General features: G+C 42.5%; 1 protein-coding gene across 1 annotated transcript in view; it reads left to right on the top strand.

Annotated features, from left to right (window-relative positions):
* Positions 1–12,157, top strand: part of IL12RB2 (interleukin 12 receptor subunit beta 2) — a 79,710-nt gene extending 67,553 nt beyond the window's left edge. The window contains exons 14-16 of the mRNA XM_043461016.1: positions 3,717–3,807; positions 6,281–6,380; positions 11,159–12,157. Coding sequence (XP_043316951.1) covers positions 3,717–3,807; positions 6,281–6,380; positions 11,159–11,698 — 731 coding nt within the window. The 3' untranslated portion in view covers positions 11,699–12,157. The remainder of the gene's footprint in view (positions 1–3,716; positions 3,808–6,280; positions 6,381–11,158) is intronic.
* Positions 12,158–16,655: the final 4,498 nt, after the last annotated feature.

Below are 16,655 nucleotides of genomic sequence, written 5' to 3'. Positions count from 1 at the left end.
TTTAAACAACTTTTGCATATCAGATAGTTATCATGCTCCAGGCACTGTGTTAAGCACTTTGCACACTATATTTTGTGTGCCAGAAACTTTGCACAATAACCAAGTAGCTTAAACAACAGAGATTAATTTCCTCACAGGTCAGGAGGCTGCAAGTCTGAGAACACGGTGTCAGCAGAGTTGGCTTCTTTTGAGGGCTGTGACAGAATCTGTCCCACAGCTCTCACCTCACATCTGGGGGCAATCTCTGGCTCCTGGTCCCTCTGCCTTTTCTAAAAACAGCTTGAACATCTGGAAGTTCACAGTTCATGTACTGTTGAAGCCTGGCTTGGAGAATTTTGAGTATTACTTTACTAGCATGTGAGATGAGTGCAATTGTATGGTAGTTTGAGCATTCTTTGGCATTGCCTTTCTTTGGGATGGGAATGAATCCTTTTCCAGTCCTGTGGCCACTGCTGAGTTTCCCAAATTTGCTGGCATATTGAGTGAAGCACTTTCACAGCATCATCTTATAGGATTTGAAATAGCTCAACTGGAATTCCATCACCTCCACTAGCTTTGTTCGTAGTGATGCTTCCTAAGGCTCACTTGACTTCACATTCCAGGATGTCTGGCTCTAGGTGAGTGATCATACCATCATGATTATCTGGGTCATGAAGATCTTTTTTGTCCAGTTCTAAATAGGGAAAGGAGTACATCAAGGCCATATATTGTCACCCTGTTTATTTAACTTATATGCAGAGTACATCATGAGAAACACTGGGCTGGATAAAGCACAAGCTGGAATCAAGATTGCCGGGAGAAATATCAATAACCTCAGATATGCAGATGACACCACCCTTATGGCAGAAAGCAAAGAAGAACTAAAGAGCCTCTTGATGAAAGTGAAAGAGGAGAGTGAAAAAGTTGGCTTAAAGCTCAACATTCAGAAAACAAAGATCATGGCATCTGGTCCCATCACTTCATGGCAAATAGATGGGGAGACAGTGGAAACAGTGTCAGACTTTAATTTTTTGGGCTCCAAAATCACTGCAGATGGTGACTGCAGCCATGAAATTAAAAGACACTTACTCCTTGGAAGAAAAGTTATAACCAACCTAGATGGCATATTAAAAAGCAGAGACATTATTTTGTCAACAAAGGTCCGTCTAGTCAAGGCTATGGTTTTTCCAGTGGTCATGTATGGATGTGAGAATTGGACTATAAAGAAAGCTGAGTGCCAAAGAATTGATGCTTTTGAGCTGTGGTGTTGGAGAAGACTCTTGAGAGTCCCTTGGACAGTGAGGAGATCCAACCCGTCCATCCTAAAGGAAATCAGTCCTGAATACTCATTGGAAGGACTGATGCTGAAGCTGAAACTCCAATACTTTGGCCACCTGATGTGAAGAGCTGACTCATCTGAAAAGACCCTGATGCTGGGAGGGATTAAAGGCAGGAGGAGAAGGGGACAACAGAGGATGAGATGGTTGGATGGTATCACCGACTCAATGGACATGAGTTTGAGTAAACTCTGGGAGTTGGTGATGGACAGGGAGGCCTGGCGTGCTGTGATTCATGGGGTCGCAGAGTTGGACACAACTGAGCAACTGAACTGAATTGAACTGAGCTACCAGTCCGACCTTATCTTAACTAATAGCCTCTGCAATGACCCTATTTCCAAATAAGGCCACTTTTTGAGGAATTGGAAGTTAAGACTTCAACATGTGAATTTCAGGGTGGAGGACACGATTCACCCCCTGTAACACACACTTTCACTCATTTAATCCTGACTGCAGCTGTGTTGCCTGCCTGTACCAGGCACACTACCAGGCACTCCATATGAAATCAATGAAGGAATGAGGGACTAGGGTGTCTTTTTATAGGTATGAGGTACAGAACGATGACCCAGGGTCATAGAGGTGGCAAGTGGAAGAACTACAAATCAGGCTCAGATTTGAGTTTAAGTTTGAATATGTGAAGAAGTGGCCCATCTAACATGGGTTTCTCTCATACCAGCTAAGTCACACTGTTCTCTCTGGCAGTGCCTCTTACATCTGCTCCAAGCATAAAACAAGCTATTCTTGTTTGTGACAAGGACTACCAAGTTAATCATTCAGGACCCTATGCTAGATACTTCTCCACTGGGAAAACTGACAACTCAACTCATCTCCCAGCACTCGCATGAAAGTAAACTTGTGAGCAGTTAATTGGATTAAGGACTCAGCATCTTTCTGCTCCTGGTACTCCAGACTTGTCTCATCTGCCCAGAAAGCAAAGCAGATGCTAAAGAAATGTCAGATCGTGCCAGTTGTGTGGAGGTGGTAACAAGGCTGCCAGTGTTAATTCCCCTATTCAGCTCTAGGAACAACCCTTCTCAGGGGAGTAGCAGGTCTCTGGCCACTAGTGCCCCCTGCACACCCTCCCCACCCCCAACCTGTTCTTCACTCTCTCAAAAGAAGAATCTTTCTACAAGATCCCTGTTGCTGACATTCTACCTCCTGTTGCAACCCATCCATGGTTCCCAAGGGCTTTCAAGCTAGAATTCAAACTGCTTTGTTACCAGGCTGTGCATGACCTGGTCCCGTTCACCTGTCGATCTCCATCCTCTGCCATGCACTCATCGTTCGTACTAGAAAGCAAGACCAGACTACCTGTGGTTGCTGAAGCACTCTCTGCTTCCTCCTTCCATGCCTACTCTGCTAGTCTGTCTGCACTTCCCTAGCTTGTCCACATAGCTGACTTCTAGCCATCCAGCTCTAAACTTTTGACATCCTGCCTTTGGGGAAACCTTCCTGAGCTGCTCATGAGACCATTTCCCATGTTGTTTTCTGCAACAGTGCCTCATACACGCTGTTTTTACATATATCCCATGGCATCATAGTTTACTGTTTCCATGTTTATACATCAGTCATCTGGACTATCTTCATGACTTCTTAAGACAACAAAGCCCATGTCCTATTCATCTGTGTATTCCAGCATTTAACCTGTCCTGTTAGTTGGTTTACACTCTAAATGTTGAATGAATTAATGAAAAATTCCAATACATAGTGAAATATTGTTTATAGGAAGGAATCAGAACAATTTCAAAGACCCAAGTTAGAGGGCTTATTCAATGGCTTGATAAAACTAATAACCATCTCTAATGTTCACAACACCTTGCAAGGTAGATGTTATCGTTCACCATTTATAGATCAATTATCTGAGGTCCACACATCAGCCAGTGGCAGAGCCAGGACAAGACTCCAGGGCTCCCAGGTCACAGCCAGTGCTTTGTATACCACACTCCCTTTCCTTCTGCCCCTAGTAGAGGAAGGAACCCCTGTAGGATTGGAGCTCCTCTGTTAGAACCATAGGATTGGCCCCTGTGTGCCCTTTCTCCCTAACCAAATGGGCAAAAGTGAGTCAGCCTTGTTCCTGAGTCCAGCTACGCAGGAGCTGTAAGGCCCAGGGAGTTCACCCAACTGTCAGTATTTATTTATTTACTCATTTACTTAGCTATGCTGGGTCCTAGTTGCAGCATTCAAGATCTTTAGTTGTGGCATGTGAACTCCTCGTTGAAGCACATGGGATCTACTACCCTGACCAGTGATCGAACTGGGGCCCCCTGCATTGGAAGCACAGAGTCGCCAAGCCACTGGACCACTGGGAGATCCCACAGTCAGTATTTAGAAATGTTCACTGAGGACACTTCTAAACTCATTCTAAACTCAGTCACAGGGTTTGCTCACTTTTTGCTGCAGGAAAAGCCAATTGGAGCGCATTTGTGGCGCCAAGTATCTGCACGGCTGTCATCATGGTGGGCATTCTTTCAATGCGTTGCTTCCGACAAAAGTAAGTTCATTACACCTGCTGCCTTTGGTAAAAGTTGTTTTTTTTTCCTTTTTTATATAATAGCTGTTGCTGCTATGGGTCAAAAAAATGGTTTTCTCATACATTGCTGGTAGCAGACTATTCAGCTTTTTGGAGTGACAGTATATGTTTAACTTTTTAAAACATTAAACCTTTCCCCTAGCAATTTCTAACTAGAAATTTATTTTAAGTATATCATAGGTATATACAGATATTTAGTGGCAAATATGTTCACTGAAGTATTGTTCATAAAAGGAGAGCAATTTGAAGCAACCTAAATGCCTGACAACATGGAATTGGATAAATAAATCACAAAATATTTTAAGCCATATAGCATACTATGCATTCATTAAAGATGTAGAAGAAAAGTAAATCATATGAATATTTGTATATGGCATTTTAAAAAGCATGTTGTAAAACAAAATGTACTTTTATTTTTAAAAAATAATAGTGCATATACACATGCACACAGACAATGTAAGATGTATTAGTGAGCATTAAATTTGGTTGTATGTAACTTAAAAAGCCAAAATAATATGACAGACGAGCTAAGCTTCTCACTCAGATAAAGGAAGTAAACTCAGGTAACGACTGGTGTAGGAGCTCCCTAGTCATCAGGGACCTAGGCTCCTTTTTCTGCTGCACTGTCCCGACATTGGCTTCAATCCTCAAGTTCACCTCATGGCCCAACGGTTGCAGGAACTGTGGCCATCATGCCTGCATTCTGCAACTCCAGGGAGAAGGGAAGTGTCCATACCTACCTCTTCAGGAGCCTTCATGTGAAGAAGTCACATGTGACACTTTCTGTTACATCTCATTGGCCAGAACTTGATGAGGCAAGAGATGCTTAAAACTGTGACCTTTTAGCTGGGCTCCTTGTTGTCCCAGTAAATCAGGGTCCCCTTCCAAGAAAGAGGGGAAAACGTGTACTAGATGGCAGTTAATATACTCCTCCCCAAGGACATACACTAACATATTAATGGTGGTTATAACAGGGGGATAGAATCATAGGTGATCTTAGTTCTGTTTAACTATAGTTTCTAAAATTTCTTTAAACATGTACCATTTGGTATGGAGAATTTTTTAAATGAATTAGTTATTCAATAGTTTTCTTCAGATGTTGTGTAAAGTAGGAGAAGAGGTCAAAGTAAAACTACCTCAAAGTCATTTTCTACTGGCCATTGAACTTGTTTGAAAGGCTTTCCATTTATTAACGCTGTCTCATATGTGATACATATTTCAAAGCAGAGCTCTTTTTAGGTAGACTTTGAAAAAGTTGAACTCAAAGAGTCAACTAGAATCCCATGCATCCTCCTGAGGGAAATAGTATCGGTTAGGGTGGAGGCATCTGCAGTTAAAGAAAAAAAAAAAGAACCTCCAAATATAGTGGCTTTAATAAAATAGCTTATTTTTCTCCCATATAATAATTCTAAGGTGTATCATCCCGATTGGTCATCAGCTCTGCTCTACACAGCCATTTAGGGATCCAGTTGTCTTCCATTTTATTGGCCCACAGTCCTTTGGGTGCTTTCCTCATCTGCATGATCTATACTAGGTCACAGGAACCTTTGCTCATGTTTCTTTGGGGGAAAAAAAAAAACCTAGTCACACACACACACAAAAAGAAAAACACCTAGTCACATGGTCTCATCTCGTTTCAAAGGGCTAAACACATCATAGCAGTTCACTTTTCTTATTAAACAAAATTTATTAAAGCCACATCTTTAAAACTGCTTCATATTGCTCTTACATTAAAAAAAAGTCAAAATAGTTAAGTCATGTGCATGTAGGAAACATTTTTTGGATTTTTTTCTTCCACATCATAAACTCATCTTAAAGTATCTTCAAAAACCCAGAAATGTGGAAAGAAATAAAAGACCCTCTGATCACCAAATACAACTACTGTTGGATATTTCCATATGGTATTTTTTTCTTGGCTTTTTTTTTTTTAAGCTTGGTTATGTCCAAGCTGTTTATGCCACTTGTATCCTGTTTTACTCTTTATTTACTTTTAGCAAAACAGTTTATTTGCCATTAGAAGCTCTTTATAAACATTCTAATTTACTAAAAAGTAATCTCCCCAAGGGTATTGACCATGTCCTTTTATTTGCTGTTTTATCCACACAGCATATGGCACTGTGTTGGTCATACATTAGGGATTTAGTCAATGTCTGTTGAATGAGTACTTGGCTGCTCAGTGATAGCTAAACATCATACTGAGGGAAAGTTCCATAGTTTATTTAGCAAACCCTAAGTGGTTGTGGTACAAGCTTTATCATCTGTCCAGACTTCATAGAAAACTAGTCCAGCCTTGGGTGAGGCAACATCTTTCTCCTGCAATATTTACATTTTATTCATTTGCATAAGCCTGCGTTGAAGTCACTTCACTAAGAACCTGTGTTCCTATGCCACTGTGTGCACACTTAACCAGATGACATGTTGTCTTTACCTGCAGGGTATTTGTTCTCCTTTTGGCCCTCAGACCTCAGTGGTGTAGCAAAGAAATTCCAGATCCAGCAAACAGCACTTGGGCCAAGAAATATCCTATTGTGGAGGTAAGGTATAAAGCTGTGGTGGCCAGTCGATGGGGTTCTGGTGACCGGTACATCTAAGTGTCCCATTGTAGTTACAGGGAAACCTAGGTGCTTAGATCCTGTGAATAAGCTGCTTATCATAGCAGGTTACCATCTGAGTCATTCCCCCCGCCCCCCATGCATAGTAATTTTCTGAAGCTTATGAGTGCATGCTCATTCAGTCGTGTCCAACTCTCTGCAACTCCATGGACTGCAGCCTGCCAGGCTCCTCTGTCCATGGGATTTTCTAGGCAGGAATGTTGGAAATTTCCTACTCCAGGGAATCTTTCCAACCCAGGGATCAAACCACATCTCCTGCATTGTCAGGTGGATTCTTTTTTCACTGAGCCACCTGGGAAGCCCCTGAAGCTTATGACCAAGACTAAAAATCCAAAGCTTTCCATTCCTATCTATGCATGATGTTCCCCTCCTCACCTCAGCTTACTTCAAAAAGAGATTTAAAAAGCAAGTGTATTTGGTGAGCACTGGCTCATCCAAATTCAAGAGCACTGAAGCTTTTACTGTGACGCTCCCAGTCCTTTGTGAGTTCAGAGCAGATAAATAGAGCCCAGACTATTTTGGTCTTGGCAGGAAGCCAGTAAGTCATTCCATTGTGCAAGGAAAAGGTTTTAAGGCGGGAGAGGTTGCTCAGCTAGCACAGGAGATTGCTGGGAGTAGAGGACAGGCAGGGACTTGCAGCCGCACAGTCCCAGGAGGGGAAAGCAGCTCACAGCGGGCAAAAAGATCTGTCTCTGGCCAAGGACCTTGAAGTTGAAGGCATCTGAATGTGGAGCTGGAATATGCACTGAAGGGGAATAAAGGGGGGCAGGGGGGCCCACGTCCTTCCCATTGCCTGGGGCGTTAGCAGCCCCACCCTCTCACGTCTTAGAGCCCGCTTCCTCCAAGACTCTTCCTCTTCAGTCACCCATGCATTCTCTCATCCACAACCTTCCTCAGGCCAAAAGACAGTGGTACCAGCTGCTCCTCAGGGAAAGAGCTGGTCCCAGCTGTGTCTGCCTCAGTAGGAATTTAAGTCACCACAGTTTAATGCCTTTGAAATAAGGCCACCTCCGCCACTTACTATGTCAGTGATCCTTGAGGAGCTTGTCCGGTGACATGAACCCTAGTTTCATCCTCCTTAAAATAGGAGTTGACAATATATCTCATATATATTGTTGTGAAGCCTAAGTCAGATGCCATGTAAAGCACATGGATCATACAAGGCAAAGATCATCCATTTTCTTCCCAGTAAGATTTATTCTTGAAGTCTTCACTCTCTATTGAGGAGTTTTGTCCCTGTTAAGTTACAGTAGCAAGAACAGTATAATAATAACAATATATGTATATATGCATGTATATGATGTATATTTGAGTATTTATGACATATAATTATATACAATATTATGATATATAACAATATTACACAATAATGTTTATATATAAAATATAATGTACATTCTCTATGCCAGGCACTGTAAAAAAACTTTCATGTATTAACATCTAACCTGTACAACAGCTTTATGAGGTGGTAATGTTATTTTCCCCATTTCTCAAATAAGGAAGCTGAGGCACAGAGGACTCAGTAACTTGTCCAGTCAACAACAGTCAACTGTTAGTCAACAACAGGTGGATCCTGGGTTCACGTATAAGCAGGATGTGCTGTCTGCCATTATACTTTTAAATGTTCTAAAAGATCTCCAGCACAGGGTGAGGAGGGTGTTTCCAGCAGTCAGCGCCTCTGAGCTGAAAAAACTAACTCAAGAGGTGTTCCCACAGTGGACCCTCACTTGGAGGCAATATTGTAATGACCTATGGGAATGTACTCAATAAGGATGCCACTGCTAGTGTTAGAGGGGATTCCGGTACCAGGAGTTGAATAAGTGGAGCTGTAAGGTCTCTCTCTTCCAATGCTGAGATGCCACAGTCCCATGTCCCGAAAGCCTGAAATAGCACAGTGGGGAGCAGCTCTGGGTCAGTCACGGACACCTGGCTCCCAGGCTGGCAGCTTTGGTGTCATGGTCTCTATTTGCCACTGCCTGGGTGTGAGGGGACACAGAGGCATACAGACCACTGAAGAGCCCATAAAAAGCTCAGAAGAGGTGCTGAGATAAACAAAGGGTTAGAGAAAGTAACACAGGGAAGCAATAACAGAAACTGCCACACACGTGCCCGCATTTGTACAGTGTGAGTATTTTCATTGCAGCATTATAAATAGAAGCCGGACATTACATAAGGTAACCTGCCACCAGGGGGCCAGGTTAAACATTTGGGTATATCCGTACGGCAAGATGTTATGAAACTACTAAAAACAAAACTGAGATCTATATGTATCTAAATCTCTAGTATGTTTAAAGGTGAAAAAAAGCAGTTTGTAATTATTGTCTAAAGTGGATTCTCATTTGTATAAAAGGAAGGTGATTCTACACACACACACACACACACACTCTCCAACATGTGCAGAGGATATTTCTGGAAGCCTAAATATGAAACTGGTAATGGTGGTTGTCTTTGGGGAGGCAGTTGAAGGCATGAAGGCCACTTAATTTTTATTACAAATTCTCTTTGAACAGAAAAAAAAAATTACAAGACTATGTCCCTATATTTCTTTTGCAAAACAAAAAACCCCAATAAATTAGAAAATTTAAAAAAAAAATTAAACATGCCATCGCCTTGTGGCAGCCTCAGAACCCCACGTCACTTGACCCTTGCAGGGGTAGACTATTTTTAAAGGCCCAAATTGCTCTCCTGGTGACAGCCTGGGACAGACATCAGAAACAATTGTCTTTCACCTCCAACAAAATGTGCTTTGAGTTCTCAGATTTTACATTCCCCTGAAAGTGAAAGTATCAGTTGCTTAGTCATGTCTGACCCTTTGCAACCCCATGGACTGTAGCCTGCCAGGCTCCTCTGTCCATGGGATTCTCCAGGCAAGAAAACTAGAATGGATTGCCATTCCCTTCTCCAGGGGATCTTCCCCACCCAGGGATTGAACCCAGGTTTCCTGCATTGCAGGCGGATTCTTTACCATCTGAGTCACCATGTAAGCCCCCTACCATTTCTTAAAATGTGGCCAAAAAGACATGGTCTTAAAACTCGAGAGGAAAAGGCCCAAGCATAAAGGGAATACTGGGATGTTATCCATTTTGAGCTTGTAAAAGCTTAAAATAGTTCCCATGATATACCTGAGTTATTACTGGTCCAAGAGGCCTTGCCCCAGGACTTGTCAGCCAGGGGGCCTGCTTTGTAAAAGTTCTGAGGTACAGCCTCAGTTGGTACTGCCAGAACTGTCAAAAGGCAGAGCCTTGCCTTATGAATACAACAAGGTGATCCTCACTCTCTGCGATCCTTCCATAGCGGTGGTTACAGTGTTTTGGCAGCTGCCAGCCATGTTCCAAGCCAGACCAATGTGCCAGAGCCAGTTTGCTTAGCTATAGGAAAAGAGCTGGCTCTGGAAAGAAAGGTATACACCTACCCTCTGGCTGCTCAGGGCCCTTTGTAGAAGTCCGCCCTGAGACAGCATTGTCATTCACTTTGGGGACGCTTGCCATGCTCGAGGCAAGGGAGGGGACATCAGTGACCAGCATAGATCATACCATTCTTGCACAGCTTGGCATCTTACAGATAAGTGACTCAAAGGCCAGAGAGGTGTATTGAGTTTTCCCGAGCTGTAGATTCTCAGAGCTGGGATTAGTCCTCAGGGTTTGCCCTAGACCAAGGTTATTTTTATTATCCTCCTCCTATAAGATCTGGACCCTGCTTGCAGCTGACAGACATGTTTTGGGGGGGTTTTTTGCCTTTTTTTTAAAGTAACAGTATAAAGCATCTTGTGCCAAGAACCTAACAGCTAGCTTCTTCGCTGTTGTAGGAATCCAGTGTGGGGAACTATAACTAGGGACTTCCTGAAAGTGGGCTTTGGAGCTCTGCTTCAGAAAGATCAAGCAGGCAGCATAAAAAAGAGTTTCAAGTGTGGTGAGAGCCCAGTAAAGCCTATAAAAAGAAATGTTAATAAAGTGCTTAAACTTGGACTCAGGAATCAGTAGTAAGCTTTGAAAGGAAATGTAACCAACTAGATGCTGAGAAAGACAGAGCAAGAAGAGTAACAGACAAAATTAGCTGTAGCGAGGAAAGGATGAAAACTTCTTCCAAATAAGTTATTCCAGAGGAGTCTTTCTTAAGAGCAGAACTGACAAGGATATTACCCTGCCAAAAACCTTTCAGCAGTTGTATCGAAGCCCGAACTCTTAAGTATCCCTTAAAGGTCCCTTCATCACGTGACCTCCTTCTCTTTCTAAAGCCTTAATGTGCCTGTCCTAAGAAAGAACTAGCAGCTTCCAGAGTAGACCTTTCCCCACCAGCTCCTTACCTGGGAAAAACTATACACCTCTCAGGATTCAGCTCTAGTGTTATCCTTTTAAAGTCTTCCATGCCTCCTCCCCAGACAGATGCAAGCTCAGCCTTTCCTCTGCACCCACTGTGCCTACTATGCTAGAGGAAGAGCAGCTGGTGCAGTTTGACTCACCAGAAACAGTCTAGCTGACGGCTTAGTGGGATAGTGACTCACTGCTGGGAGCTGAGAGGAGTCCGCGCTCGCCAGCAATGTTAACTGCCTCTCTCACCGCCCAAAGTTAAGGGCCCACAGCGTTCTGCCTTGAGCTGACTAGGCAGTGCAGGCTGAGAGGCCTTTTGGAAGCCTGAACAAGTCGGTTGTCAAGGCTACTTACTCAACATAGCCACATGAGCCTCTTCTTTCCCTTTCTCAGGAAAAGACACAGCTGGCCTTGGATAGGCTCCTGAAAGACTGGCCCACTGCTGAAGAACCTGAGCCCCTGGTTATCAACGAAGTCCTTTGTCGAGTGACACCAGTCTTCAGACCTCCCCATCACCCCAGCTGGTCAGAAAAGGGACAAGGAGTCCAAGGTCACTATACCTCTGAGGAAGACACAGGGTACATTGCCTCGAGCCCACCACCTCCGAGAGCTCTCACAGCAGAGACAGGACAAGGGGTGGATCTATACAAGGTTCTAGGGAGCAAGGGCACTGACTCAAAGCCGGGAAATCCAGCCAGCCCCTTGACCGTCCTCCCAGTGGACTACCTTCCTACCCATGAGGGCTACTTACCCTCCAACATGAATTATCTCCCTTCACACGAGGCTCCCATAACTGATCCTCTGGAAGAACTGCCTCAGCACATCTCTCTTTCCATTTTCCCCTCAAGTTCCCTTCGCCCACTCACCTTCTCCTGTGGTGAGAAGTTGACTCTGGACCAGTTAAAAATGGGGTGTGGCTCCCTCATGCTCTGAGTGGTGAAGCTTGAAGTTTGGAAAGCTGATGAACCTCCAACCAGCAAGTCATGCCCTGTCTACCCAGCCACCTGCTCCAGTGGTCATTACCTCTGGGTGCTCCCGTCAGATCTGGGTGCAGCTAGAGGGCAGGTAAGCCAGCTCAGGGTGAATCTCAGGAACTGAGAGTTGGCTGTAATCAAATCCAGATACCTCATCTTGCCTTCTGCAGAGCCTTAAGATTACATCCTCTGCTGTGTGGACCTAAAAATTCCAGTCTGGGTTCTTGCAACTTTCTTGTCTATGTTGTCCAGAAAGGGGAAAGGCAAGAGTAGAAACCAAAACTCCTACTAGCAATGGCAAACAATGCAGAGGACCATTCATTCAACAACCACTTATAGTTGACCTTGAATAACGTGTTTGAGCTGCATGGGTCCACCTATATGCATATTTTTAAAAGTAATAAATTCTACAGTACTATGTGATCCATTGTTGGATACTGAGTCACAGATACAGAAGGCCAACTAAAAGTTATATGCAGATTTTCAACTGCACAGGGGAGTCGATGCCCCTAATCATCACATTGTTTAAGGGTCAACTGTATATAAAGTTGCTACTATAGACCACATCTATATCTAGATCAGTATGTCCCATCGGCCTGAGATACAAATGTTCTGCTAGGTCATGTTTAACTCTTCATCCATGCCTCCTGCCGTTCCAGACTAACATAGTTCTCCCAAGCTTTATTTGAAAAGTTTAAGCTTCTTCCTTACATATCTATTCTACTCTGTTTAGCTGCTGTGTGAGCACCCCCACTGCATGGTTCCTTGCATCTCCACAGCTTCAGCATTGGCTTGTCTGCACCCAGGCTGTGGAGCCCCTTGTTTGACTATTTGCAATAGGTCATGACAGACAAAGCTGCCACCTCAGAAGCAGTCCAAACTGTCACCTCTTGGGAGTAAGAGCCAACGTTTATTTCTTGCAATATCTGCTGTTCCTATATTTGCTTTCTTTAGATTATTTAATAGCCATTTTAGCCACTCTTCCCCTCCCGCTTCAACACACAGGTCCCAGTCTCCTTTTTAACCAACCACATCTTTTCCCTTGGAGAAGGAAATGGCAACCCACTCCAGTACTCTTGCCTGGAGAATCCCATGGATAGAGGAGCCTGGTGGGCTACAGTCCACGGGGTCGCAGAGTCAGACACGACTGAGCAACAAAATCACCACCACTACCTTTTCCCTTCCCTTAAAGCCCCAGGTTGGTACTGCAGCCCTCAACTATTTTCTCAATAAAAAAAAAAGTCTCCTTTTAAGGATGCAGAAGCCTCCTCAGCACTCCCCTTGTACAATGCACTTTTCTTCTACTGGACTGTATATAACCTGAAGGCAGGGATCACAGCAATCTGATTCTCCAGCACCATGCCTGGTCCACGGTGCTGAAGAATCAGATTGATAGAGTAGGTTTATCAGTGTAAAGTAAGAGATGTTTCCTGCCATCGCCTCCACCTTGTTCCTTCTGTTCTAGAAGGCAGTCCAGCTATGCCTGCTTCCTCTTTATGGAGACAGTTGCATTTACTTGTAATCTTCTTCATCCTCAACCCCCATTCTACCCTACCACTGACAGCGCTACTACAATACATGTTGCTGTTTAGTTGTGTCTGACTCTCTGCCACCCCATGGACTGTTACTCATCAGGCTCCTCTGTCCATGGAATCTCCCAGGCAGAAATACCGGAGTGGGCTGCATTTCCTCCTCCAGGGCATCTTCCTGACCCAGGGATAGAACCCATGTCTCCTGCAAGTCTCCTTCATTGCAGGTGGATTGTTTACTGCTGAGCTACCAAAAACCTATTTGAGCATGCCTCTGGCTGCTCACTCTGGGAGATAAAATGCCCTCTTTCCGTGAATGACAGGGGTAACCTCATTCTACCCTTGCTCCAAATAGTTTTTCTAATCTTCCTTCCTGCCCACACACAAGTAAAATTCCTAGATCAGATTGCCTCGTTTACCAAGGCTAGTAGAGCTCACCAATATTCATATAGCCAGGCTTTCATTCGTCAGGAAAATTAGCAATACTTTAAATCCTCACTCCTGATACACATCCCAAAAGCCAACCCAGAAATCTACGCTTTGTTGAAACTATCAAATTCCTTAATTCTCTGGGACCTAAATACTATAGATAGAGTTCAAGTTCATTCTCAGTGAATTCACGGGCATCTCTACCAATTTGTGTGTAAAGATCATTACCTTCAATTATTCATTAAAAAGACCCTCTTTAAAAAAAACAAAACATTAAAAAAAAAAAAAAAAAAAAAGACCCTCTTTACCAGAAGCCAGAAACTCCATTTCCTGGGCCTCTGTCTTCGTTATAGGCTATAGGAAAGCCAAGCTGTTGTTATCTAGTTCTTTCCCTTTAGTGCCTTTTCCCCTCCACCCTGTCCCAATTTCTCAGCTTCCACGAATAGCCTACAGCTGCAACTCACCAATGCCCAGCCACCAGTGAAAGAGATGCCAAGCTAGGCACATTCTATTCTAGTCAGTACCCCTTACTCGATTCTTGGTTTTCTCCATCAGGCTCTTTTTCTTCCACCTGATGTAGTTGTCATCTGTCGCAGTATCACTGCTCAAGCCTTCCAAAGAAGCCCTGTTCTTCTCTTTCTAGCCTGCAGGAATCAAGGACATTCACATTATCCACCCTAATGAAAGGCTAATAGGTAAACCCTCAAATTAATCACTCTCTAAAATAAAGAGACCAGAAAGTCCTCTTCTTCACCTTAAAAAAAAAAAAAAGATTAGGAGTTTAATCAGTTGGCCAACTGACGATGGAAAGAAACAAGTCATATTTTTACATCACAGTCTACACTAGAATAAATTTCCAATTAAAACTTTGCAAAACACACCCAAGTTAGATAAAAATATTGTCAAGATATGCCAAGATAACTTACAGATCAATATGAAAAAAGAACCAACACTTCAAAGAAAAATGGACTGAGTGAGCAACTCACAAAATTCATATAAATACCCAATAAGCATGAAAAAAAAAACGTTTTATCAAAGAAATAAAAATTAAGTACCATTTTTCCCTTACCAAATTAGAAACATTAAAAATTAGCTGGTATTAATAAGAGTACTGTTAGTTGGCTCTTTTCTGGAGGCACCTGGACAATATTCAGTAAAATTTGAGTCAGGAACTCCTTTCCTAGCAATGTAGACTAAAACTGTATAAATATCATAAAGTGAATAAAAGATTTATCACAGCAGTGACTAGAGGGGGATGGATGTTAAGAGTAGTAACTGAAGCAATGGGTCTTTGAAATACAAGTTTATATAACGAGCCAATTTTGCCTTTACTCCCGTTCTTACAGGAATTGTTAATAATGATCAACAGCCTCTAACACAGTACTTAGTCCCTGCAGTTTTCAAGAGCTATAACTCAGGTCTCACCGTGACTAGTTTAAGGTAGGTGTTCTCTCCACTTCAGAGATCAGAAAACTATGGCACAAGTTAACTAAACCCCAGTCATACTATTAGAAACTGATACCACAGTCTGTTTTAGAGCCTAACTTTCAACTACTTTAATTCTTCTCCATCCAAGTGACTGCACAACAAATTTTCTATCAATTGGGATTCTGACTCTAGTTTACCTGTGATTCCATAAAAATCTTTGAACCTATTGTTACTAGATAATAAAAAACTGGCATTTCCATACTTCCAAAGTTCTAGAGCATTCTTGGTTCTTTAGGAAACTACCTAAAAAGCAGGAAAGTCTTAAATGACACCAGGACAAATCTGGCACTAAGTTTGCTAACTTATCTACTCATCTAAATCTTACAAGGCACACTGTAGGTCACAGACGGGAATCAACACTTCTGAGAAAGTCCGTTATTTTAAGGAAACTGTATTTAAAACTATGAATAAAAATATTATGCCTTTCAAATAGAGAAGTAACCAGAACAGTGTGTTCTCTCTTTAATTAAAGTATCTGTGACTCCATCCAACTTAACCTGATTTTTTCCAAACATGGATGTTTAAGTAGAAAGGAATTAGGGCCGTTTTTGTCCAGTTGTGTTGCTTGTATAATTGTTGAAATTTAAGTGCCTTTCCTTTATTCTATGGTAACTGGTTCCACATTTTGTTGATGGTACTTTTAAGTGGCAAAAACCATTCTTAATTTGGCTGAGATTTCAATCACATCTCCAAGAAACATACAGACCTATTATGTGATGCCACAAAGTCCCTTTAAATGAATTCAGGCCACTTATCAATTTCCACGACTGTGAAGAATTCTTCCACAAGGAACCCTGGCCTTGCGTAGGCAAGAGAATGTCATGTGGAGTCTGTATCTTCCTTTTTCCAATTTCAAGTAATTGGGCCCAACAAAATACTGTAAAAGCTGTTGCGAGATTCTCATGGAGACTGTTTTTCATAGATCCTGGATTTTCACCAGAAAGATCGTAACCAGCGCTAACATGGTTTTTCCTAAAAACCTCATGATCCTCATCCCTAGCCAAATCCCAAGGTGAAAACTGGATGTCACAAGATTTCATTTATGAAAAGAAATCTTAACCTTATTCCATCACAGAGGGTGTTAAAGACCACTTGCCTTCTTTTTCACAATTTCCTGTTTCCTCTTCTCTCCCGCAACTGCGGATGACTGGATTCCTTTGCACTCCTATAAACACTCCCTTTAGATCCCTCTGGTCTGTGGCAGGTTAACTTTCAGAACAGCTTCATAGACTTGTTGTTAAAACACCCACTTTTCATGTGTTTGCAATAGATTTTTAAAAATAGCTAGAAAGAATAGTTAGCCAATAATTTCTCCAGCTATGGATACTTCTCAAAATTTTTCCTCTAAAAATCTGCAGATAGAAGTTTAATAACTTTAAGTAACAAGAAATTGGTGATCCTGAAAAAAAAAAAAGGTAAGGAGGAACATCCCTGTTTGGGTGTCATTAGGAGGTGCCGATTATTTAAGTT

The sequence above is a fragment of the Cervus canadensis genome, chromosome 2, assembly GCF_019320065.1.
Source record: "Cervus canadensis isolate Bull #8, Minnesota chromosome 2, ASM1932006v1, whole genome shotgun sequence".
Taxonomy (NCBI): Eukaryota; Metazoa; Chordata; class Mammalia; order Artiodactyla; family Cervidae; genus Cervus; species Cervus canadensis.
The sequence above is the reverse complement of the archived record's forward strand: the minus strand, read 5'-3'. Positions and strand labels throughout refer to the sequence as shown.